The sequence below is a fragment of the Sorex araneus genome, chromosome 5 (genome assembly GCF_027595985.1).
Source record: "Sorex araneus isolate mSorAra2 chromosome 5, mSorAra2.pri, whole genome shotgun sequence".
In the NCBI taxonomy this organism is placed as follows: domain Eukaryota; kingdom Metazoa; phylum Chordata; class Mammalia; order Eulipotyphla; family Soricidae; genus Sorex; species Sorex araneus.
In genome coordinates, this window is record NC_073306.1 from 35,323,174 (window position 1) to 35,349,668 (window position 26,495).

General features: G+C 57.3%; 1 protein-coding gene across 8 annotated transcripts in view; it reads left to right on the forward strand.

Annotated features, from left to right (window-relative positions):
* The window catches only part of HIVEP3 (HIVEP zinc finger 3), a 438,249-nt gene that overhangs the window by 390,273 nt on the left and 21,481 nt on the right, over positions 1–26,495 (forward strand). For all 8 annotated transcript variants that reach the window (XR_008630211.1, XM_055138552.1, XM_055138558.1 and 5 more), the window contains 2 exons: positions 1,533–7,179; positions 10,945–11,090. Coding sequence is in view for 7 of the 8 variants with exons in the window: in XM_055138552.1 (XP_054994527.1) it covers positions 2,086–7,179; positions 10,945–11,090 (5,240 nt within the window). In the remaining variant the exon portion in view is untranslated. The remainder of the gene's footprint in view (positions 1–1,532; positions 7,180–10,944; positions 11,091–26,495) is intronic.

A 26,495-nucleotide genomic window follows, 5' to 3' on the forward strand; every position in this document is an offset into this window, starting at 1 on the left:
CCCTGAGCACTGCCAGGTGTGGCCGAAAACCAAACAAACAAAAATGTTGTGCAATGAGCTGGAGAAACAGCATGGAGACTAAAGCACTTGCCTTACACACTGCTGACCCTGCCTGGTTAAAACCCCTGGCATCATATATGGTCCTCCGCACCGCCAGGAGTGACCCCTGGACACCCAGATCTTTTCTTGAGTCCAGGTGAGTCACTGATGATCCAAATTCTTCCCAAAAGTCTTTGTGGAACCAAGATGGAAAGGAAAGACACAGGAACAAGTTTATATAATTTTTAGCTAGTACTTCAAAACCCCTCCCTTTCCATAACGTTTTGAGGTTTCTGACGTTTGAGAGACAAATTAATGTCAAAGTGTCAGTCAGTCATTCACACTCACTCGATTTCTGGGCACCCAAACACTCCACATCTCCATCAGCAAGCCCTGGTTAAGAACAGCACCAGGCAGGAAGGGACTGTGGGGTCAGGATACCGGACAGTGGCAGAGACACGAGGTCCTTCCCCAGACACCGAGGTGGGGCAGGTGGACCGCCTTGAGTTCCCTGTGCTCCAGCACTGGCCCGATTCCCAGGGGTGCAGGACCCGTGCTTGCCACTGGCCCTCTGGAGCTGCCCCTCCCAGCTCTGCTCACCGGGACAAAGGGCTGACCTCTGGCTTTGCTGCTGGGGTGGCGGGCCCAAGAGACCCACACTCAGGCAGCCTCGGCTCCAAGAGTGCTGGCCCAGGGGTGCCACTCAGAGTTGGCAAAGACCCTGGTGATGAGCTTTGTGCAGGACCTCTCTAGGGGCACTGACCAGGCCAGGACAGACTGTGGGGCTCAGAGGAAATCTCCAGAACGATCCCTCCCAGATGGCGACAGTGGGGTTGGCCCAGTCAGGGGGATTAGGACGAGGGGGCCAGAGAGATTGGGGGCTGCCACACCCGAGGCCAAGCATTTAACTCCTCCAGGTGTCACGGGCTCCAGAAATGCATTAGCACCAGGGCAAAGGCCATGAGAGGTGCCCCTCATGGACTCCCTCAGCATATGAGAGAGACGCACCTGGGACCAAGAATGATCTACCTGTTGGACAGCTCGTCCCAGGAGGTCTGCTGCTGCCCCATCTTGTGCCAGCTGCCCCCTTGCCAACCTCCCTCCCAGCTCCACCCACACCCAGTATGGTGTTGGACCCTCTCAGCCATGGGGCAGTGGAACAGAAATTGGTACCCATGTTAGCACCGAGACAAAGGGGCTGAGGGAGCTGATTCCTGCTTGGTGCCTCCTGTCCCCCAGTGCCCTGCTGTCTGTCCTGACTAACCCCTATGCCTATGACCATACTTCCCTACTGCTGACATTGGAGTCACTGGGGCGTGGTGGGGGTGGGGGGGAGGGAAGAGGAGGGAGGGGCAGCCTTAGGTGTGAGCTGTGCACTGCAGCTCTGGCTGAGCGCCTTGCTTGCCCTGGCAGGACCGCAGAGGTTGCAGACAAGTTGCACTAACTTTATCTTCTCGTGTCTGTGTGCGTGCGTGTGTGTGTTTCTGCCGTAGAAGAGCGTGACTCCCCTCCACGGCCACCCATCTGCACCCCGGAACAAGAGGGGCCAAGAGGACTGGACCCCCCCTCAGCCTCCATTGCGGCGGCCCCCGTGCCAGGACCAGGGATGAGCGGGCTATGCAAGAGGACTTCTCCGGCTTCCGAAAGTTCCCGTCACACCCTGGGGACGCATGGGGGGCCCCTTGCCGCTGCCCACTGAGACTGTAGGATGGCCACCCTGACCTCCTTTGTGATGTTTCCACGCCAGCCACTCGGGTGGGAAGTGCTAAAGTGGTTTCTGCGTGCAGAGTCGCCAGCCATGCCGCGGCAGCCTGAGCGCAGCGGGCCCTGAGCACCTGCTGAGCATCCCCTGGCTGCCCCCTGACACTTGCAAAAGAGAAAAAGAAAGAAAGAAAAAACAAAAGACAGCTCCCCAGGCCCTCCTGGGCTCAGCTCCCGCAGCTCTTCCCCCATGTGGCCGAGGCCGGGCTGGGGACCGGTGGGTCGCTCGTGAGTGCAGCCTGCCCCACCCCGGTCTGAACAGCACCCGGCGCCTGTGCGGGGGCCATGGATCCGGAACACGGCGTCAAGGGCACCAAGAAGGCTGAGGGGAGTCCCCGGAAGCGGCTGACCAAAGGAGAGGCCATTCAGACCAGTGTTGCACCCAGCGTCCCGTACCCTAGCAGCGTGACAGCCGCTGCCCCCCAGGAAAGCCCCCTCCAAGAGCTCCTAGTCCCGCAGCCCTTCCCGGGGCCCTCACTGATCCTCCGGGAAGGCCCTCAGGAGAAGACGGGCCAACCACAGAAGCCCCCCAAGAGGCCGTCCATCGAAGCCTCCGTCCACCTCCCTCAGCTGCCGCAGCCTCTGACACCAGCATTCAGGGCGCCCGGCCAGCCCGAGCATCTCCTGGAAGGATCCACGTGGCAGCTGGTCGACCCCCTGAGACCCGGCCCTTCTAGCTCCTTCATCACCCCAGGGCTCCATCCTCAGGGCCAGCTCCTTCCTGCCCACGCGTCCATCCTCCCCCCTGAGGACATGCCGGGCATCCCCAAAGTCTACGTGCCCCGTGCCTCCCAGGTGCCCCCGAAACCCACGGAGGAGGTGCACAAGAAGGAGAGGAAGCCCCAGAAGCCAGGCAAGTACATCTGCCAGTACTGTAGCCGGCCCTGCGCCAAGCCCAGCGTGCTGCAGAAGCACATCCGCTCCCACACGGGCGAGAGGCCCTACCCCTGCGGCCCGTGCGGCTTCTCCTTCAAGACCAAGAGCAACCTCTACAAGCACAGGAAGTCCCACGCCCACCGCATCAAGGCCGGCCTGGCCTCGGGCCTGGGGGGCGAGATGTACACCCCAGGGCTGGAGATGGAGCGGCTCCCCGGGGAGGAGTTCGAGGAGCCCACCGAGGGGGAGAGCACAGACTCGGAAGAGGAGACGGGCACCGCGGCCGCCTCCCACCCGGCCGAGCTCCCCGGCAGGCCCAAGCACCCGCTCCTGTCCAGCGGTCTCTACGGCTCCTCCGGGAGCCCCGGCTCCAGCCACGAGCGCTGCTCCCTGTCCCAGTCCAGCGCCGCCCCGTCCCTCGAGGACCCTGCCCCGTTCGCCGAACCCCCCTCGGAACACGCCCTGAGCCATAAAGCCGAGGACACCCACAGCATCAAGCAGAAGCTGGCCCTCCGCCTGAGCGAGCGGAAGAAGGTGATCGACGAGCAGGCGTTCCTGAGCCCCGGCAGCAAGGGCAGCACCGAGTCGGGCTACTTCTCGCGCTCCGAGAGCGCCGAGCAGCAGGCCAGCCCCCCCAACACCAACGCCCGGTCCTACGCCGAGATCATTTTCGGCAAGTGCGGCCGCATCGGGCAGCGCACGGCCGCCCAGCCCCTGCTGCCCCTGGCCGGCGACGACAAGCCCAGCCTGGTGCCGCTGTCGGTGCCCCGCACGCAGGTGATCGAGCACATCACCAAGCTCATCACCATCAACGAGGCCGTGGTGGACACCAGCGAGATAGACAGCGTGAAGCCCCGCCGGAGCTCGCTGTCCCGCCGCAGCAGCGTCGACTCCCCCAAGTCCAGCCTCTACCGAGAGCCCCCCGCACCCCACGGCGACAAGCTGAAGCCGGACCCGGCGCTGCTGGGCCTCCAGCACCCGCCCAGCACCACCGCCACCCCCGTGCCCCTGCTGCGGAGCCACTCCATGCCCTCCGCCGCCTGCACCCTCAGCGCCGCCCACCACCCCTTCCGCGGGAGCTACTCCTTCGACGACCACGTGGCCGACCCCGAGACCCTGAGCCGCAGCATCCAGGGGCTGACCTCCCACCCGCGCATGCTCAAGCGCCAGCCGGCCATCGAGCTGCCCCTGGGGGCGGAGTACAGCTCCGAGGAGGCGGGGCCCAGCGGCCAAGACGCCCCCGCCAAGCCCCCCGAGGAGCCCCCGGAGCCCGCGGAAGGAGACCCCGCCAAGAAGACCAAGAGGGGCCCGAAAGCCAAAGGGGTCACCTACGAATGCCACGTCTGCGGCGCCCGCTACAAGAAGAGGGACAACTACGAAGCCCACAAGAAGTACTACTGCTCCGAGCTGCAGATGGCCAAGCCGGCCGCCCCGGCCCCGGCCCCGACCCCGGCCCCGGCCCCGGCCCCGGCAGGGGCGCCCCCGGCTCCCGACGCTGCCGAGAAGAGTCGCCCGGAGCAGGAGCCCTGGTCCCAGATGATGCATTACAAGCTGGGGGCCACCCTGGAGCTCACGCCGCTGAGGAAGAGGAGGAAAGAGAAGAGCCTGGGGGACGAGGAGGAGCCTCCGGCCTTCGAGTCCACAAAAAGCCCGTTTGGCGGCCCCAGGCCCTCCGAGGCACCTCGGACCCTTACCCTGGAGCCCAGCAAGTCGGCAGCAGAGCCCAGTGCACTGGGGCCCTCGCGGGAGACCCTCCCGGCCTTCCCGTCCGGCACACCCAAACCGGGGCCAGGTTCCGAGTCGGGGAAGGAGAGGAGAACCACGTCCAAAGAGATCTCCGTCATCCAGCACACCAGCTCCTTCGAGAAGTCGGACTCCCTGGAGCAGCCCTGCAGCTCGGAAGGGGAAGAGCGGCCGGCGGCCCCCTTCTCCGCGGCGCCCCCCGCCGCTCTCACGCGCTCCCCTCACTCCCTGCAGGCCAGGCTGGTGCGCCAGCCCAACATCCAGGTCCCCGAGATCCTGGTGACCGAGGAGCCCGACCGGCCCGACACGGAGCCGGAGCCGCCGCCCAAGGAGCCCGAGAGGCCCGAGGAGTTCCAGTGGCCGCAGCGCAGCCAGACGCTGGCCCAGCTCCCTGCCGAGAAGCTGCCGCCCAAGAAGAAGAGGCTGCGCCTGGCCGAGATGGCCCAGTCTTCGGGCGAGTCCAGCTTCGAGTCCACGGCGCCCCTGTCCCGCAGCCCCAGCCAGGAGAGCAGTGTGTCCCTGAGCGGGTCCAGCCGCTCGGCCTCCTTCGACAGGGACGACCACGGAAAGGCCGAGGCCCCCGGTCCCGTGGCTGACACTCGCCCCAGGCCCTTGGGCACCCACAGGCTGACCGTCCCCAGCCACCATGCCCACAGCCACGCCAGAGAGATGCGGAGGTCGGCCTCGGAGCAGAGCCCCAACGTCGCCCCCTCTGCCCACATGGCCGAGATGCGCAGCAAGTCTTTCGACTATGGCAGCCTGTCCTCCGCTGGCCTCCCCGGGCCTGGCCCTCCAGCCGCCCCCGCCGCTGCCGCCCCACCGGCTGCTGCCGCAGAGAGAAGGAAATGCTTTTTGGTGAGACAGGCGTCCCTGAGCCGGCCTCCAGACGCAGAGCTGGAGGCCACACCCGCAGGCAGGCAGGAGGGTGAGGAGGCCAAGCCCTCACCCAGTAACCCTGCCGCCCAGAGTTCCTCCGGGCCTGCCCCTCTCGGGAGGGCCCTGGAAGGCCAGGGCCACGCTCCAGACAGACCTGCTCTCGGCTCCACCCCGCCCTACACAGAAGACGCGTTCCACCACCCCCTCACTCAGCTCCCCCTGCACGAGAAGCCCTACCTGCCTCCTCCGCTCCCAGTCTTCTCCTTCCAGCACCTCTTACACCCGGAGCCGGGAGAGGCTTCAGAGTTCTTCTCCACCCAGACCATGTCCAGCCTCCTCTCCCCGCCCTATTCCATGCCCCCACTTCCGCCCTCCTTGTTTCAGGCCCCGCCCCTTCCACTCCAACCCACTGTCCTGCACCCAGGACACCTCCACCTGCCCCAGCTCCTGCCTCATCCCGCCAGCATCCCCTTCCGGCAGCCCCCTTCCTATCTCCCCATGCCCTACCCTGCCTCCACACCACTCTCATCTGGGTTTTTCCTGCCTCTGCAATCCCAGTTTGCCCTCCCTCTCCCTGGCGAGGTGGAAAGTCACCTTCCCCAGGGCAAAAGCAGCCTGGCCCCCCTAGAAACAGGGATGGCTGGTCCCTCCCCCAGCACGGAATTCAGGGGTGACGTTCCACTGCCCCCTGTAACCCCCCCAGTCAGCTCCTCAGCACCCACATCGGCCCCTCCGCCGGCCCTGCCCACCTGTCCAGACACCATGGTGTCCCTGGTGGTGCCCGTCCGCATTCAGACCCACATGCCGTCCTATGGGAGTGCCATGTACACTACTCTCTCCCAGATTCTGGTCACCCAGTCTCAGGGCAGCTCAGTCACGGCTGCTCTCCCCAAGTTTGAGGAGCCCGTTCACAAAGGGACGACTGTGGGTGGGGCAGAGGTGTACCAGGTCGGCCCCGGGCCTGCCAGGGTCCCCGAAGAGCAGAGCGGACGTTTCCCGACTCCCTACCTGAGAGTGCCCGTGACTTTACCTGAGCGGAAAGGCACGCCGCAGTCCTCAGAGGGGGCCCTGAGCCTGGAGGGCAGTTCATCCTCCGTGGGGGGGAGCAAGCGCGTGCTTTCACCCGCTGGCAGCCTTGAGCTTACCATGGAAACCCAGCAGCAAAAGAGGGTGAAGGAAGAGGAGGCTTCCCAGGCTGACGAAAAACTGGAGCTGGTAAAGCCCTGCAGTGTGGTGCTGACCAGCCCTGCAGACGCCAAGAGGCCAGAGAAATACCACCTGGGAAGCCAAGATCCAGGCAAGAGAGAGGTAGAAAAGCTATCTGGGCTGTCTTCAGAGTCATCCGACCCAAAGGAAGTCCCTTCCCTTCCCCGCCCACCGTTGCCCCCCAGGGCAGCCCCAGACTCAGAGGCTTTGAAGGACTATGCCCAGCCATCTGGTCAACCTCAGCAAAGAGGGCTATCTCCTCTGAGTGTAAAGAAAGAAGATTCCAAGGAACAGCCTGACCCCCCTCCACAGGCACCTCCCGGCTCGCTGCCTCTGCCAGAAACATCCTCCAGGCCAGCCAAGTCACAGGAAGGTACGGACGCCAAGAAGGTACTGCAGTTCCCCAGCCTCCACACGACCACTCATGTCAGTTGGTGCTATTTAAACTACATTAAGCCAAATCACATCCAGCATGCAGATAGGAGGTCCTCTGTTTACGCTGGTTGGTGCATAAGTTTGTACAACCCCAACCTTCCGGGGGTTTCCACTAAAGCTGCTTTGTCCCTCCTGAGGTCTAAGCAGAAGGTGAGCAAAGAGACATACACCATGGCCACAGCTCCGCATCCTGAGACGGACAGGCTTGTGCCATCCAGCTCCCGCAAGCCCCGCATGACAGAGGTAAGTCCTGCTCGGCATCTCCACCTGACCCCCTACTCACACACTGATGTCTTGTAAACCTTTCTGAGCTTTTAAAGCCACATTCCTCTCATCTTGCATTTGTAGAACTAACGCCATATGAGTCACAGATTTCCTCCCTGTCAGCTGTGGTACCTGACATGATAACATCCTTTTGGGAGGGGAGAGGAGGAGAGGTCCTTTGTCAGCATTGACTTTCACACCGTTGAACTAGATTTCAGAAAAGTTAGCCTCCAAGTGAGTTTCTTCTCCCATCAAATATACTATGTGAACCAGGAAAAGAAAAAGTTCTCCCAAGACTGAGTTGGAAAACTTGGTTTTTCAGAAGTTCTGTTACAGCCATCTTAGAACTTTACACCACTGCCTAGTATATTTCCCCTTTGCTCTCTTCATCTTGCTTTCCTTATCTCTTCAGCTGTTGTTTTCTTCTTTGTCACCACTTGAAATGTCCCCATTTCCAGAGCTTCTAGAATTTAACAACAACAACAACAACAAAAGCTCCTGAAATGACCCTTCCTTTCCTAGGAGCAGGATAGCAAACAGCTCTGTGCCATGTAGTCAGCAGCAATATCACTCACTGCTGTGGCTATGCTATAAAATGGCACCAGATTCTTAATATTTATTCCTCCTTTGCCTTTTGACCTAAGAGTGCATCCGGATCTATGAAGTTAACTGTCTCCTGAAAGTCCAGGAAGTTTAAGTGTTAAACTTCATTCCAAATCAGCTTCATTCAAATGCCATCCTCACTTCACCCCCTGCAGAGAACAGTCTCCAGATACAGATCAGGATGTGTTGTGTGGTTTTGCATTTGAGGAATAGCAATAGGTCCTGTGATCAGTCAGCCTCACCAGACCAAACCTTTGAATCCAGTCAGTGCTCATCTCCCTTTGAGGGAGGACAGAACTCTCTCTTTTCCACAGATGAGGTAACTGAGGGTCAGAAGGTGAAACAAGATCAAGGTCACATAGCAATTGTTTGGCACAGCTAGACTTTGAATCACATCTATCTGACTGCTGAGTCTGTTTTAAAAAATAGAAGTCTTAAAAGATGACAAAGACATGAAAAGAGGTTCATTATTATTTCTTCAATTCAGATGTTTTGATCCAATCAGAGATAAATCCCCAAGACTAAAGCCATGATGTAGGTAAAGGAACAGGAAAATTTTATAAATGCTCATATCTTGGTATCCTCCTGTCTTAAGATTAAATAATTGTGTCATCAAATTTTTCCTTTGCTCAGCTGAATATTCTTCGCAGAGCTATATCCCAGATTTATTCTCTGATGTCCTTGACAATACATAGACATTGCTGAACGAGAGTTTTGCTTTTGTCATAAATATCCTAACTAATTTGCTCTTCAGACTCCATGCCATGGTGATTTCCAAGATGCTGCTGTATATATATATATATATATATATATATGTATATATATATATATATATATATATATCCCTGTGACCTACTAGCTGCTAAATTCTGGGCCCAATTTTTCCTTTTTCCTCACCACTACCTTGAAAGGTAGGGTACTATGTCACCATCCAATTGATAAAGAGACCAAGACACAAAAAGTTAAGTAACATTTTACCAAGAATTGAGTCTTAATTCAAAGCTAGATCTCACCTGAAAGCTCTTTGGGGCATTCTTTCTGCCTCTCTGTTTTAAAGACCAAAACACTGAAGATATTTGATGAGGAAAGAGGAGTTAATTTGGTCAATTTGGTTGAGTGGGGTCTGGTGACCATTTGTTTAAATAGATGCTCTCCTAAATCCTGAAAAATTCTGAGCTGAATCTTGACAAAGTCCTTTTCCTTTTTGGGTTTGAATCAGACCTTGCTAAGCTCAGGAATCACTCCTGGTGGAGCTCAGGGAACCATATGGTTCCAGAGCTTGAACCCGGGCTGGCTACATGCCAAGCAACTGTCCTACTCATTGTACTATCTCTCCAGCCCCAATCTTTTTATTGGAATATGCCAGTGATTCACTAGCACATTCCCTGCTAGAAGTGCAGGCCTTTGGTGCGTTACTGTGTTTCTGGCCTATTACTCAATGCCTTTACAATTATTCCACCACTGTCTCTGTTGGCATATTGTCATATGGAGAGCTCACTAGCCCAGGAACAGCCAAGCCATCTCTGGAGACAATGCTTTCACAAAATTATTTATTTGTGCTGAGCTGATATTTGTCATCCTGTAGCTCTCATTCTCCTTCCAGTAGCTCTGAGAAGATGTACATTTTAGCATTTTTAAAAATCTCTTCCTAACTATCTTCATATTCAGTCTTAAGTCACCCTATCATCAATGATACAATTCAGATATTTTTCTATAAACAAGCCATGGATAAACCTGAATTTATTTAAGAATTCAATTTGTAGCTGCATTCATCTCCCAAGGAAAACATCTTCCTCTCCCATCCCCATGGGAATCACAACACACAATTTTTTAACAACCACACACACTTTTTCAAAGGACTCCAGGGTCAAATTGTCCAGATTTGATTGTTTGGTCCTTTTGCTGGTGGTGGCATTGGCTTGAAGGCCACACCCAACTGTGCTCAGGGCTTCCTCCTGGCTCTGAGCTCAGGGAACATCCCTGGGGGTGTCCAGGGAACCCTGTGGGATGCCAAAGATGGATCCCAGCCTTATGCAAGATAAGTGCCTTATCCACTGTCCTATCACTGGCTTAGTTATCCAGATTTGAATCCCTTGCTAACTGGGTGACCTGGGTCAGTTACTTAACCTCTTTCTGACTTGGTTTCAGCATTTATAAAAGAGACACATTAGCTCGTCAGGCTATAGAGATAATAAAAGGAATTGAAATATACGCTGCGAGGGGCCAGAGAGAGAGTACAGGGATTAAAGTGTTTGCTTGGCATGCAGTCTGCCCTCCCCTAGAAGCTCAGTTGGGGTGTCCTGGAAAAATCTCTGGCACAATCACAGGGCCTGAGCAGCACCAAGGCTGCTCTGACCAGCCTCCTCTGGCTTGACCCAGACATCGCCGCTGCTCGGGAGACAGAGTGGGCTCCTGGGTTGTTGCCTGGAGGGCCCAGGTGGCAGGCTGAGCTGGGAGAGGAAGCACCTCACCAAGCATCCGGTACTGTTGCCTTCCCTAAAGCAGCCCCTGCCTCACTTGGGTTCATGCCCCATCTCCAGTTCTGCAGCCATCAGTGGGGCTCTCCGAGCCAGATAAGTGGGCCTTGAAGCCAAGGCCATTCCCTCTCTGGGGCTCACTTCTCTCTGTAAAGAGGAGTGCTTCCAGAGGCCGGGACACCGCCCAGCGGGTAGAGCACTTTAGCACTTTCTTTGCACACAGGCGATCTGGCCTTTATCCCCAGCATCCCATGGTCCCCGGAGCACTCCCAGGAGAACCCCCTGAGCACAGAGCTGGGAGTAGCCCCTGAGCAGCTACCCAAGTGTGGCCCCCCCAAATGAAAGTAAGATAAAAGTTGTTTAAAAGAGGAACTCTCTGAGCTAGAGAAACAGTACTGGAGGGGGTAGCGTGCTTGCTTTGCACACTGCTGATCCGATCCCCAGCACCCCCAGATGGTCCCCCAGTCCCACCAGGAGTGATGCCTGAGCACAGAGCCAGGAGTCAGCCCTGAGCACCGATGTGTGGCCTAAAAACTTAAAAAGAGGAGCTCTTCATGCCTCTTCGCGGGGTGAGGTGGGTGAGGTACAAGCACGTTGCCGGGGGCCACCGTTCCATTATGTCCCTTTAACCAGCAATGGTTTCATCCTACCCGGGCTGGGCCAGGTTCACCTCCCTTCGCTGGTTTCCCCGGAAGGCCAGAAAGAGATGGCTAGAGCGGAAAAGGAAGAAGAGACGCGCGGGAAGCCGGAGGAAGACGCTCCTGCCTCCCAGAGAGGGGAGCCGGCGAGGATCAAAATCTTCGAAGGAGGGTAAGAACCATGTTCAGTTCGCACGGTGCATCGTGCGGTAGCACTGGCCCCGGCCACGTGTGCTCAGAGGGGACCGCCAGGTGCCTGCCTGGGTGTGTCTCCCACAGGTCACCTCTGACTGAGCACCCGGCCCCTGTCTTGTGGTGGGGGCCACAGGGTCCGTCTGCCCCTCAGTCCCATGGCCACGCCTGGGCTTCTGGTGCCACCTGCGTTGGGGTTCATGGTGAGCCTCCTAGGCCCTCCCACCCCGTTTCCTCCGTGCCCCCAGCAGCCACTTGGGCATTCCTGGGGTCCGCCCCTGGGACTTGAGCGCGTGAGCTCTGCCAGCTCTGGTGTTTGCCAGGCTGCCGGGGGACTGCAGGTTCGCCCACTCTCAACACTGACAGATTGGGGTCCCGGCGTCATTGCTGGGTAACTTCTGAGAACGCCAACAGGGGGCGTTTCACGGGTGATCTGAGTCTCTCGGGGGCCGCCCCCGGGGGGCACCGCCCTGGGGCCATGCTTCTGGCTGTGTGGACGTTCTGTGCCAGCTATGTTCTGTGTGACCACGTGTCTGCTCCCCAGGACGGGGTGTCTGTCCAGGGTCTGTGTCTGTGTCCCCGGTCTCGTCCGCACAGTTCTCCTTCTCGGTCCCGAGGGACACCCGCGTGGAGGACAGTCCCCGTGGGCAGCTGCCAATGGCACTGGGCAGTCACGGGGCCCTCGCAACCCTCTGTGCATGGGTGACTCACAGGGTAAAAGTCGGGGCTGGTGCTCTGTACGGCCAAACTCCCCCAGCCTCGGTGGGCATCGCGCCTGCGCAGGAGGGACCCCTCTCCCCAGAGGAAGACCCTCCTTCGGCGAGCTCCCAGAGCGCTGATCCGTCCACCGCCCCACCCCCCTCCTCTCCAGCGGCGTGGTTGGAGCGCCCCCTGGTGTCCTACTTCCTGTTTCGGGTCCTGCAGAGGCAGCGTCGGACTCGCCCTTGCCTCCTTAACTCTTGTTCCAGATCCATCTATGGGGGCCTGGTGGGCACTGCGTGCTCGTGGTGGACAGGAGCTGGCCCCCTAGCCTGGGTCGTGGCAAACGAGCAAGTTAGCTTCTGCCCGCAAACAGGACATCTGCTCCCCGAGTCTGCCTTGCGCCCACTCCCTGGGGGCCTCCAGCAGGGCACTGACAGGGGCTGCGGGAGGGCAGTCAGGACTCCAGCGACCCGTGGGAGCCTCTGCCATGCGCTCTGCAGGCACGTGCCCGTGATGGTGACAGGTACCACCTGCGTCCCCATCTCCTCCGCTCCCTCCAGCTAGAGCCCCCCTCTCTCTGGGCTCCATGTCCCTGCCGGGTCCCCTCTCCGCTGGCCCTGCCCCGTACCCAGCCCCGCTCCTCTCCAGCCCTGGCTCCACGTCTGTGAAGGGGGGTCGGCATCCCCATGGCATATGTGAGGAGCCCGGGCCGCTGTGGAAGGCTGGTCCCATGTGCTGATGGATGCCCGGCGTTATGCCTCCATCCGGCATCTCATGGACCCCGGGTCCCTCCAGGATAACCAAACTCTGTTCTGTGGGGACCCAGGGTCACCCACTCTCGCCACTTGCCATATGTAGTTGTAAGCATGTAGGGGTTCATGTGGCACCGCCGGCCCCCACCTTTCTCACCGTCTCGTTCTCTGCTGGCCTCGCTGCACCTCTCACTCCTGTTTCGGGGACCCCCAAAACTCCAGGTCTCTCGTGGCTGACATCACCCCTCAGGTCACTGAGAAGGTCACAGAGAGAATGTTTGGGGTTGTCACATAACTGGGGAACCTCTGGCTTTCAGGAATCTGATCATGGGTGTAACTACACATACAACCAACCACAGAGCCACTGAGGGTGACCCCAAAACCTGCCTGAGGAGGGCCTGAGCAGGGGACTGGCAGCAGGGCGTGAGGAGTCACGAACCTGGTGGCACTGGTGAGTGTCTGCATGCTCCTCACCAATGCCATCTGCACCCTGGGCTGCAAACCTCGCTATGCCCAGGCCACTGGCACTGGTCTCTGCTGGGGCTTCACTTCTGAGTTTCTGATGCCTCCTAGGTGCCACCTGGGCACCGGCATGTGCCAGCCACGCCCTCCACCACCACCTGCAGCTCCTGGATCTCGGGAGCTTTGACTTCCTTCTCTGCTCCTGTTCCTCTGCTTCCCGTAGCCCCCAAATTCTTGTGCCCACACAGGGAGGTGATTGAGGTTCTTCTCTACTCCTGCTGGGAAATTGCTCTTCTCTCACCCCTGGGTGCGTCTACTGAATCGTGCCTGCTCCAGAGCCTTCTGCAACTGCCTTACCTGCGGGGCCCAGTGAGAACCAGCCCATCTTCTTGGCCCTGACTGTTGTGCTTCACCCCAGCCCTCAGAGGGCAGTTCCACCCCCTCCTCTAAGGAGCCCCCAGCCCCCTTCTGTCCTAGCATGTGGCTGTCCTTCTGGCGAAGGTCTCTGTCCAGCACCTCTGCACACGCCTCCATTGTCACAGAGCCCTCCTTTGTTGTCGAACGGTTTCCAAAAACAGTATTGTTCCCGGAGGGTTGTGACTGTGTGGATGCATGCCATTGATTAGTGCCGAACTGATTGCTGACTCGGGTCGGCCGAGGCTAGGAAAGTAAGACTCAAGCCCTTGAGTGGCTGGTGGGGCCGAATAGACAGGAACTGCCCGGTGCAGTGGGGAGTCATGAATCCGGTGGGGTGCCGGGCTCGAGGGGCGGGGGATGTGGGGGAGTTGGTCCTTGTGTCTGAAGGGAATAGTGTGCTCAGTCCGTGACAGCTGGGGAAAGCGAGGGGGCCAGATCCTGCTGGGGTAAGGAACTCGGAAAAGTGGCCAGGGACAAGAGGTGGATTGTGTTTCTTTATTCAGTTTTCGCGGGGTTACAACCAGCAGTTGTACCCTGACTTTATGCTTATGAATCATTCCTGGTGGGCTTGGGGGACTGTATGGGATGACGGAGACTGACCCAGGTTGGCCTCATATAAAACAAGCACCCAACCCACTGTACTATCTCTCTCCAGCCCCTGCATCGTATCCTGTTTAAAGGGTTTACTTGGCTTTCATTAAAGCTTAAGTCTGGGCACTGTAGCACTGTCATCCCATTGTTCATTGATTTGCTCGAGCACCAGTAATATCTCCATTGTGAGACTTGTTGTTACGGTTTTGGGCATATAGAATACGCCACAGGGAGTTTGCCAGGCTCTGCCATGCGGGCGAGATACTCTCAGTAGCTTGGACTCTCTGAGAGGGATGGAGGAATCGAACCCGGGTCAGCCATGTGCGAGGCAGATGCCCTACCTGCTGTGCTATCACTCCAGTCCATCATCACCGTGGAGAGGAATGAATTTACTATGCAACCTCTGGAAGTTTTATTATTTAAGTCAGGCAGCATGAAGAGCAGACATGAGTTTTTCCGTTTCTCATCTTCAGCAAGAAGCCGAGAAGAGTGAGTTCACTGTGTACCTGAGGTGACGTCTGTGACTAGTCTCTACGGTCCTAAGAAGGAGGCTACAGGGTTGTCTGGCCTCTGGCGTTTCATTCTGTAGGCCGCCATTTCTTCCTCTATGGGCTCCTGGGTTTCATAGATACTATTGTACGGCCGCTTCCTCTCATCGATCTGCATGATCTCCTTGACATGAAGAAGGCGGACCTCCCTGGCATTCTGCGCCTTCTTTAGTTTCTTGTGTTTCTTTTCTTCATCATCACTGTCTGAACTACTCTTTTGATGCATCTTCTTTTTTATCTTTTTTTTCTTTTAGCTTTTCCTGATGTACCTCCATAAGGGTTTGAGGCTTTTTTCACTGATTCGTCTTCAGTTGTATCATTTAGAATATATTCCTCTGAATTAGCAACCTCCTTCCCGGCCTCTCCAGTACAGTAGGAATACTTGAAAAGGGAGTGACAAAACTTGTTTCCCCCTCTGCCATTTTTCCAGTAAGATTCCCCAGTAAATATGAGTGTGGTTGTCGATCTTCACATCCTCCTCGTACTTGGAGCAGGCAACAGCCCATTCCTGCCCTTTGACCACACCTTCTACAACTCTGGGCAGGAGCATAGGAAACCAACTGTGGGTGAGGTTGTGGGACTCCCCTGGGCCCAGGGACACCCAAGGCTTTGCCCTGCAGGCCGTTGGCAGAGGCTCATCCCTAACCCACCACGTGCAGGAGTCATTGCTGAACTAACAAAGAGCCCTCATTGTCCCTGGCTGGCACTGGGCCCCATGCCTGCCACCTCCCCATACTCCCTCTGCTGCTGTCACTCTCCCGAGTGTTCATGCAGAAAACCCGAACCTCAAGCTTCCTGCTCTGTGGATGCTGCTTTGAGAGAAGAGTCCACCTCCCAGACATCCTGTTTCCTTTGAAGAGCAAGTGGTTGCTCACCTCCTCTCCCCCTTCTCTCCTAGAACCGCTCTCAGTCACCTTCATGGGCAGTGTCAGCAGGGACCAGACCCTGCAGGTCTTCCTGTGTTTCCCCCCCCCCCGACTCCTGCGGGCAGCATCTGACCCCAGCCACTGCGCCCTCTCTGTGGAACCCTGTCTGGGCCCTATTCACTAGCACCGTGTGTTAACTGGGGAACAAATCCATTAAGCTAGAAACTGATACGTGGTGGGAACCCGGAGCCTTTGGGGTAAGTGTAAGCCTCGCAGGGAAGGAGGAGAGGGGCAGCATGTCATGGGCAGGTGAGCCAGGGTGGAGTGCTGGCAGGGGAGCCACACACTTGCTAAACTTCCCTGAAAGTCTTTTCAAGATGCAGGAAGGGATTCTCACAGGAAAACGGCCAGATTCCCCCATTCCATTCTGCAGAGGGAAGCTTCTGGAGACAGCTTCCTGCTCCCCTGGGCTCAGCTCTCTCTGCCACCTCACAGCCATTAGCCAGGACCACCGACTCTCCCTGGAGACCTCAGCTGCATCGCCACCCCCCTCCCTGCTTCGTCCAGCCACACCCCACCGATATTGTTCTACTGCCCCCTGGACTCCCCAGCTGCAAGCTCCCATGACCGATTTCTCAACCAGCAAGCAGAGTGACCCTTTAGATGTCAGTGGGGTACCCTCCTGGGGACTTTCATAGCCCTCTAACGGCCTGCAGGTGCCCAGTCCCTCCCTGACCTCTGCCTGCCACTCTGTGCTCACACACTTGCTACCCCTCAGCTTGCTGCCACACATGTTTCTGCCCCTGGGCTTTTGCACTTGCTGAACCCCCTGCCTAAGCCTCTTTTCAGTGCTCCACAACTCTCCCACATCTTTTAGTCAACCTTCAGCAAAGCCTGCTCCCCGCACTGCTCCCTCCTGCCTGCCTCAGGCCTTCTCTTCTCTTCCCCCATTTCCTTCTCTGTCCATTTACTATTTTGGGTCTCTTTTCTCTAGCTGAGGGCCTTGAGTGCTCTTTAGTTCACAGGCTGTCCCCAGAAAGTGTCCGTGTGTCCATCTGAGTATATCCCCAGAGCTCCTCCCAAGGACAGATTCTGAACTGTCTCTTTGAAAACAAGAGTAAGAAATTCCTGTTCCTCCATAACAACTTAATTCTTGAAAAAGATATTCCTTCAAGGGGCCAGAGGGATAGTACAGCCAGTCAGGCACTTGTCTGATTCACAGCTGTCCTGGGTTCGATCCCCAACCCCATATATCATTCCTATATATTCCTTCAAAGATATTATCCTGCAAATATGAATGTCGGGTGTTCAGTAGTTTCGTTAGTTTGACCCTCCGCACTGGCTGGGTTCTTTCTCCTGGGAACTCAATGGGCTTCCCAGGGAATGTGCATTCCAGGCACCGAGAAAGCTGATAGAATGGCCACGAAACCCAATTTCATAGCAAAACACAAGTGCCCTATTGATGGTGGGGCAGACTGAGTGTCTGAGCAGGCTGGGCCAGAGTCCCCGGAGCCAGTTGGAAAAGACCTAATGCATCCTATTAAAACAGAGAGGACGGGCTGCAGGACGAGCACAGAGATTTAGAGCTCCCGCCTTGCCCACGTGTGGGCATGAGTTCAAATCCCCAGTGTCCCATATGCCTCCAGAGTGCTCCTGGCAGCTCTGCTGCTGGAGCCTGGCAACCCTGTTATCTGGGATCCCCAGTGTAACTAAATTAATTCATTAAATTAAATAAAACATAAAGGAGAATCCATTTCTCCAGGCGGGCACTGACTGTAGTTCCGGGAGTGGGAGTCGGGTCACAGGGCCACAGCCTTTGTGGAGAGGGATTATGAAAAGCGTTTCCCCCCCGCCAGCCGAAATCAGCAGAGAGAACTTGGCATTCTCGGGGCCAGGGGACAGCGTCTGCCTTGGCCCTGGCCTCACTCCTGTCCTGGGGTGTCACATCAGGTGCCCGTGAGGAAGCTGGCTCCTCCAGTCTCCAGGCCCAGGGCATGCTCATCCTTATCTCTCCATTCTGGTTCTCGCCGAGCTACAAGCCCAGGGTTTAAAGACTTCGCTATTTCACACACGTTGTGCACACAGGACTCCCTTTCCCCGACTCCCTCAGCCCTGACCTTCAGCTCTCGCTTGAGAGTCTCCTTACCTCTACATCCAGTGCAGCTCTCACCCTTGACTCAGGCCCCCGCGCCCCTCCCACTCCGGGGGATACTGGCCGCCCCATGGCCACCCTCTCCCGTTAAATGCCGTGGAACTCACAGCTCCGCCGTGCTGCAGCTTAGCGACCAGTCCTCGCTTTTCCTTTTCAGTACAACTTTTCTCAGTGCTCTCAAATCTGTGCATTTGAACCAAACTTTGTTTTGTAACTGTCTCAAAAGTCCTTCCCTCCAAGCCATAGCTTACCAGAAGAAGCGTGCACCAGGCAAACTGTCTCCATTCCACCCTGTCTGTCTATAGCTGGTTGGTAACTGCAGATCACGAGGACTGAAATTCCATTGCAGGACCCCTCTCCCTGGTCAGACAGGCTGATACAGTTTGTTGGTTTGGGGAGTATTCTTGTGTTGTTGTTGTTGTTGTTGTTATCGTTGCTGTTACTTTATTTGACGAGGGACTTTGAGCCACACCCAGTGATGCTCAGGGCTTACTCCTGGCTCTGTGCTCAGGGATCACTCTGGTGGACTTGGGGGACCAGATGAGGTGCCAGGCGTCAAACCAGGATAAGCCACATACAAGGAAAATGCCCTGCTCCTGTCTGGACAAGGATAAAAGCAATGCCTTCTCCGCCTCATTGGCTGACCAGTGTGAGTTCCAGGTCAGTGGCTGACCAGTGTGCATGTCAGGTAACACAAACAAGCACTGTATCAAGTACCTCAAGAGCTGGTTCAGGGTGATGCTTGATGGACCAGGAACGTGGCTAAGTAGGAGTGCGTAGACTCGGCGTATGTGAGGTCCTTAGTCTGGCACTCACCTCTGCATGCCCCTCTCAACACCTCTAGGCGTGACCCCAGAAATGAAAAATGAGCTTTAGCCACCCTGGTATTTTTGCCTCTCTCAATGAAGAGCCACACCACACTCCGAATCAGAACTAGGAACATCCAACACTTCAGACTCTAAAAAGGAACCCCAGGACCCTGATTAGAACTCATTGTGCGGCTTTGGTTTGCTGTTGGCTGTACGAGACGAATCCTTCCCTCGCTGCCCTAAGACGGGGCGTCTCGCTCAGACCCCGCAGGGCAGGTGCCTGATGCGCCTGGGTCTGAGTCCTCCGCTGAATGAGCTAATAAACTCTTGGTCTGACTTTAACTTTCTAAAGCAACAATGAAACATGATGCATGGGTTGCAGCTAGTGACGCAGAGAGTTTCTGACAATGGGCTGAGTTCGAGTTCACCGGAATTTCATGAGGCGACTTACCTGGACTCCCTTTGGGCATTGTCTGAGATGGAGCCTTCTGCAGGGAGAGAGGACAGGTGGGGTGGCCCCGGGGTAGAGACCACGTGGGCAAGTCCTAAGTGATCGCAGGCATCCTGTGTCTGGGCCAGCTCTGAGATACGGGCAGGGCCACCGGGCGGTGAAGGGAGCCAGGGTTTCCAGAGGGCATGTGATTGTGGCGGGGCCTCGCTCTGGCCAGGGTGCAGATCGGTGTGGTTCTGTGAGCAGGTGAGCCAAGCCCCAGGCCTGGGAAGAGGAAAACTCTGTCCTCAGGGCCGGGAGACAGCTGCAGGGGCAGGGGGCTAGAAAGGTGGGGGCAGCTTGGCCTCTCCCTGGGGAGAAGCTGGCCTTTCCCTAAAGGTCAGCGAGCGGCGCATCCCAGTTACTGGCAGGGTGCTGCTGTGGAGACAGGAGCCGTGGGCAGTGGGGTCCCGTCCCGGGGGAGTGTCCCTTCAGAGCCCAGAGTCGGAGAGTGGGGCTCTCTGCTGGGATGTGCAGGGGCAGGAGATGGTTCAAAGGCTGGAACCCCGAGTGTGATCCTGGCACTGCATGCTCCCCACCCCAGCATGATTCTGAACCACCGGGCCTACACAGCTGGCAGTGGCCCCACATGTTCTGAGCACTATTTGGGAGTCCCAATGAAAGGTAAAAAGAAAAAGCAACCAGAAGCCATCGTCGGAATCCCTGAGCTGGCACGTGCCTTTGAGCCTGTTGCCAGTCAGAAGGCATGAGTTCTTGGGGCCGGAGCGATAGCACAGCGGGTAGGGTGTTTGGCTTGCATGCCGCCGACCTGGGTTCGATCCCCGGCATCCCATATGGTCCCCCAAGCACTGCCAGGAGTAATTCCTGAGTGCAGAGCCAGGAGTAACCCCTGAGCATCGCTGGGTGTGACCAAAAAAGAAAAAAAAAGAAGAAGGCATGAGTTCTTCTCTCCTCACGCTCCGACATCAGCTCAGGCCTGCGTCTCGGATGCCCATGGAGCAAAAGCCCAGTTCGGGTCTCAGGCAGTCCTGACTTCCAGTCCTGGCTGTGCCACCGATTAGAACGTTCCTTAACCTGTCCCTCAGTGGCTGGGTCTTCTCACGTGCAGAGTGAGAGTCACAACAGTCCCTGTTCCTCAAGGCTGCTGAGAGATAGATGAGGTTGATGTTTATACCCCCTGGCATAAAGCTGGAAGTCCGGTTTTCCCAGCACCACAGACTGGAGAGACTGTTTTTCTCCTTTGTGTCTTGATCCTCATAAATTAATTTCTGATGTGTGCAATGTGTGGGTTGATCATCCCTTGATCATGTATGTGTGAGTTTCTTCCAAGGCTCTCTGATCTGTCCTGATAACCCTGTATCTGTTTTTCACGCTGTTATCATAGGGCTTGGATTACTATGACTTTCTAATATGGCTTGTGACTGCCACGATGCCTTTGCAGAGCATTGCTTCTTGTTTTGCTGTGAAGTGTCCATATTTATGGACATGCTCACCTCACCTCTTCAAGTAGAGGGTGAATTCCAGGTGCTCCCATTCCTCCAAGCCCTGTACGATAAAGCAGAAACTCTGGAGCCAGAACCTAAGTTCCCATTGTAATCTCCCAGAGTAACCATGAACCTTCAGTAAGTTGAGAAAAGGCTCTGCACCTCCGTTTTTTTTTTTTTTTTTTTGCTTTTTGAGTCACACCCGGCGATGCACAGGGTTACTCCTGGCTCTGCACTCAGGAATCACTCCTGGCTGTGCTCAGGGGACCATATGGGATGCTGGGAATCGAACCCGGGTCGACCGAGTACAAGGCAAACATCCTACCTGCTGTGCTATTGCTCCAGCCCCACCTTCGTATTTTTAAGGTAGAGATGGCAGCTGTCATAATACCTATAGTTTGGGACCAAAGAGATTGTACAGTGGTTAGGACGCTTGCCTTGCGCATGGAGCCAGCTCTTTGAGGGGCACCCAGTTATGGGTATTCTCAGACAACCCAGGTTCAAGCCCGGGCATCCCATATGGTCCTCCGAGCCTGCCAGGAGCAATTCTTAAGTGGAGAAGCAGGAGTAAGCCCTGAGCATCACTGGATGCGGTCCCCCAAAAGAAAAAAAAAATGTCGTTTTGCATGAGAAGAATGTGCTTTCAGGGATCATGGCTACAGTTTGTCAAAGGGTTTGCATGAGGGTAAACTCAGATGTCACCTGTAAAGAGTGTACAGTGCTTATTCAATAGAAATCCCACTATTATTATTACGCAAGGGAACCTAGGAATCATTTGATCCCAATTTAATCATTCTGGAGTATTAGCTTTGTCCCTGAGAAAGCTGTGGTCCAGAGAGGCGCCCAGTGAACAGGAGGAGCCAGACTTCCCTCCCCCTCAGCCAGGCCGTGGGCAGAAGGCAGAGGGACTGTGTCAGTTTCAGGGCCCCCCCCCCCCGCCCCCCCGGAAGCTTGTATCTCCTGAGCCTGATTGTGCTGAGGGCAGAGAGAAGGAGACTGCGCGGGTATCGAGTTGGAGAGCTAAACTCTCCTCATCTCCCGGAAGATCAGCCCAGAAGACTCCAGGCTTAAAGAAACCTGGGGTGTCCTGAGTGGGGCTCGGAGAGGGGAGCACAGGGCCTGCAGGTTGAGAGGGCACCTTTGCAGGGTTGGACACTCTGGGAGTTGGGGCTGCACAGGCAGACCAGGGCCAGAGAGCCGCAGGGACTGGAGCCGGGAGCAGACCGGACGCCTCCCAGGAGGAGGCTCGGGGGGCTCTAAGGTCAGGGGGAGGCGCTGTGCAGCCCGCAGCCAGGCCGGGATCTTAGGCACTCGGAGGAAAGGATAAAGGGTCCGCTGGTCCAGGGAGGGCGTCCCCTTAGCCGAGAGATAGAGAGCGGTTCTGGAAGGTTCTCTGGCCCTCAGTGCATCAGGCAGCGGGGCTGCCTCAGGTTCTCCCCCCAAAGTGCTCCTCCAAATGTTCTGACTCCACTTAGCTGGAGCTAGGGTGCTCCTCCAACTATCCCGCATTGTTGACCCGAAAGCCTGACTCAGAGACTTGGCTGTCTCCTCAGTTCCCGCCAGAGTGCCCACACGAATCAGGCCCCGCCCCCACGAATCAGGCCCCGCCCCCACGAATCAGGCCCCACCCCCGTGAATCAGGCCCCACACCCACGAATCAGGCCCCGTCCCGTGAATCAGGCCCCGCCCCACGAACCAGGCCCCGCCCCCACGAACCAGGCCCTGCCCCTTGAATCAGGCCCCGCCCCCACGAATCAGGCCCCGCCCCGTGAATCAGGCCCCACCCCCCTCCCGCAGGCTCCTCTCTCGGACTCAGTAGCCGCCTCCGTCCGTCTCTGTCTCGGTGCCTCCCTGTCCCCTGCACCTTGAAGCTCTTCTCCCTTTCACCCCCAACTCCCCACAGCGTGCCTGTCCCAAGGAGCCCAGGAAAACACCCCCATTGCATGGGGCGCCGACCCATGGCTGTCAGACACCACATCTCCTCACCTCCTGCCCTGGACCCATGTCCACCCCCCAGGGGGGCTCCCCATGGCGTCAGCTTGAGCGCCCAGAGGCAGGGCAGATCCTGGGACAGTGCCACCCCGCAAAGCACACGGCCACGAGTTCACATCCCCAGGTCCCAGGTGTACTAGTGTGATCCTGGCAGCACTGATATTTGAGGTGGTCCTGCCGCCTGTGATCCCTATCACGCACACACACACACACACACACACACACACACACACACACACACTTTTTAAAGTTGAATGTTTCAAAGCGTGGGCAGTGCGGGCCCACCGACTGATCTTCGCCAGGGTTTGGTGCCACTTCCGAGCCGTGTGGCTGGGAGGAGGACGAGGACTCTCTGACCCGTGGGGAAGTCAGCTGCAGCCCCAGCCGTGGCCTGGCAGGTCCCCGCCCCGCGTCTTGCTCTGTCCCGCTGTGGAGCCCCCTGCTGGGTTCCTGGCTGCCAAGGCCCTCGGGACCTGTGACTGACAGCTCCAAGTGACACGTGTCCAGGCAGGGCCAGCACCGCTAAGAGTTGCCCGGCATTTCAGGGGACACAGGAGTGTCACCAGTCCCCTCCTGGGCACTGGGCCCAGGGTAGAGAAGCACGAGACCCCCAGGGGTGAGGGGGAAGAGTCCTCTGTGCTGAGGTCATACCTGAGTGGTCTGCTCGGCCACTGCCCCTAAGGGGCACCCACCTCCCTCCTTCCTCTGACCCTCAGCCCCCCCGCCATTCCCCCTCCCCGTGCCCGGGGCCTGGACCCCAGGGGTGCGGGAATACGTGGCAGGGCCGGACTTCCCGCAGGGCTGTGGCGGGGCACGGGTGCAGTGGGGAGGCAGCCTGTCCCCTCTGCTGCCACCTCTCCAGGCCCGGGGGCCATGGCTTCCCTCGGCCACATCCTCTCCGTCTGTACGGGGGTAATCAGAGAGGAGCACGAGGCATGGGGTCCTTCTCCCTCTCTTACTCACTGGCTGTGCGACCTTGGGCAAGCTTCTTTCCGTCTCTGAGTCTCTGCTTCCTGTGTGCAGAGAGGAATGGCATCCCCCCTGGCCGCAAGGGATCAAGGAGTGTCTGGCCTTAGGGAACTGCGTGGTGAGTCCATTAACCTGCAGTTGTGGGTCCGGCCCAGAAAATGACTGCAGAGACATCAGCCTCTTTAAAGAGGGATCGGCCCAGCAAAAGGGTTGGTGCATTCTCTGACCTCTGCGGAGGGTAGGAAACCCCTCTGGGGAGGGTCAGAGCCGTCCCGCCGCTGCCCCAGGACTTGAACAGAATCACGCGGGAGTGGGGGGTGTAGGGGGGTGGGGGATGGCTGAGGGGTAAGTTAGGGAGGTTCAGAAGCTTCCGGGCTCTCCCGGTTCACTTGTGTGACGCCAAGGGTCACCTCCCTGGCACCTCGTCCTTATCTCCCCAAGCCGGTATTCTCTCTCTCGGGGCCAGGCTCCCCCTCGGGAGCTCACGAGTGCCCTCTGCCCACCCGGCTGTCTATGGCCGGCACTCCTGGAGGCGGCCAGACCGGGGCCGGGAGCAGCTCTCCATCAGGTCCTGGCCTCTCCCCGCCAGCCGAGCAGGCACACTTCCGTTCCTCTGAGAGGCATCCGTTCCAGCCTCTCAGGACGGGGAGATGGGCTGAGCAAGCAGGAGCCCCCGTGTCCCTGGATCCCTCTGCCTCTGCCGGTGGCAAAGCTGTGACCCCTTGGGCCCACAGCCCGTTCCTGAGGACTCAGCAGCAGACTCGGTCGGATGCTGAAGAACTCACAGAAAGCTGCCAGTAAACTTAGTTTGCACGGGCGGAGCAAAAGTACAGCATCAGCCTTGTAAGCGGCCGGTCCGGCATCCCGTATGGTCCCCCAGGCACCGTCAGGAGTAATTCCTGAGTGCCGAGCCAGGAGTAACCCCTGAGTATTGCTGAGTGTGACCCAAAAAGAAAAAAAAAATTAGTTAGCAGGTGCACCAAAAGAGCCCTGGGGGCAGGGGTGGGGTGGGGGGGGAGGTTTGTGCTTTTCAAGTGCAAATGACTGATTAGTGATCCATCTTGTGACTCCCCACTACCCTCCTCCCAGCATATCTCTATGGCTGACTCTCTCTCTCTCCCTCTCTCTCTCTCTCCCCCCCTCTCTCTCCCCGCCTCTCTCTCCTGTTGGGCATTATTAATGTACACTGTTAGAGCAATGGATGTTAGAACACTGTATGACTAAAACCCGACCTTGAACAGCTTTTTAACTCTGCATTTCATGGTGATTCAATCATTTTTTTTAAGTTGTTGAAAGTGGGGGGGGGGAATAATTCAAAGTAAGATGATGGTGTACTTTTAATCAACATGGTGGTGGTTGGTTATGTAAAATACACGTTTCTACTGACAAGCATTAGAAAAGAATACAGAAAATAGAATGAAAAAAGCAAGAAATAAAGTGAAAGGCTTGCGCCTGTGTCACAGGTTCGTCTTCCTGATGGAAACCAGCGTCGAGTGATTTCGTTGCATTTTCACCCTCTGGACCCGCCCCTCCCTCTTACCAACCTCCATCTCCGGTGTGGTCCTTCGAGGGCAGCTGGGGCACACAGGGGCACAGGCGGGAACAGGAGTCGCCTCCAGCTCTGGCCTGGAGCCAAGTCAGTGGCCACCCCACTCCGGGTCGGCAGCTCTGTCCAGGTCGCTGGAGGCTGTTCCTGTCCGTGCTCCTCGGCTGTGGGATGAGAGGTGTGCTTCCGGGGCACCAGCACCCCTGGATGTGTTTGTGGCCTCGGCTATGGCCTCAGAGGTGGAGGGGCGGGGGCGGGAGCTCTCTTTCTCCTCTGGCTCCTCCGTATCCCGCCAGCATCTCAGCACCAGGCCGTTGGCTTCACTTTTGAGTTGGGAGTGGGGCCAGGGCTGTCCCGGGCTGCTCAGTCTATCAAAGAGAGGGGTTTCAGGTTTTCCTTCCATTGTTAAAGCATAAGCCTAACTGTGCTGCACACTCTCGGGTGGGCAAATTGCTGAGCCCCCTCTGGACCATGCAAGACCCTCTTCCCGGCATACACCCTGGACTCGGTTCCTCACAGTGACGCTGACTAGACTTTATTCAGTTTAGTAATCTCAAAAGTTACCCCTCCCCCCAAAAAAAATCTTCATTATAAGTTAAAATCATCCATGAGCAACAATGAAAGGAGCACACCCTTGGAACCATGGCCAGCGAACACAGGGGTGAAGAAAGAGAAGACGGTCCCATTTCACAGATGAAGAAACTGAGAGACTGCGGATTTAAGTAACCTGCCCAGGGTCACAGAGGTGGGAAGGCCCTGAGCCTAGAGCTTCCCCCCCCCCCCCCCCGAGAACTCAGGCTCCTGAGCTCCTCCGTTGGACTCTCTTCACTGCTGCCCCGCTAGAAAGGTTCAGGCTGGCCTGGCCAGGAGCTCCCCAGGGGTGGTGCTCACCACAGCCCATTTCCCAGCTCAGCAACGCCCCCTAGTGACTGCAGTGGGGCTCTAACACAGCTCACAGCCTTTTCTCCTCTTACCTGCAGAGGAAATGCCAAGTCCCCAGGTCGGGGGCCGAGACCTCTGACCCATAGGCATTGTTCAGCCCCCACCTCACGCGCAGCACCCTAGGCGACCTTGGCGGGCTTCCCTTTCAGCTCCCACTGCGCCCAGCACTCAAGGATGCTTCTGAGCATCCCTCCACAGCCCCTGTGCCCCCAGCCCCCCCCTTCAGACGAATGCCTTCCCCCGCCCTACTGCCTCCAAGACAAAGCTGAGCTTTGGAGCCAAGCGCTCCCTCGGAATGACCCTGCGGCCCCGGCCCGAGCGCCTGCTGAGTGTTGCCAAGGTGCCTGCAGCGCCTGAGCCCGGGTCTGTGTCTGGCTGTCATTCCCAATGCATCCGATTCCCTAGTGTAGTTCCCGCAACAAAAACCTCCCTGCACACGTCAGCCCCCGGAGACAAGAGCCTCATAAAAGAGGACTCCCCTGGCCCTGGCTGACTTTCTCTCTTGTGCTTTTTTGAAGCATAAGAATTGTCTTGGTGAGGGTTAACAAAGACTTAAAGACTCCAGCCCTTCGGAGCGGGCTTGGCACTCAGCCCGGTGTTGCAGGTGGCTGAGGTGAAGGAGGGAGCGAGAGACATAACGCCCTCCAGAGTCGAGTCCACCACCTTCCTCTCTACCCACGCGGTCGCCGGGAAGATGCCCGT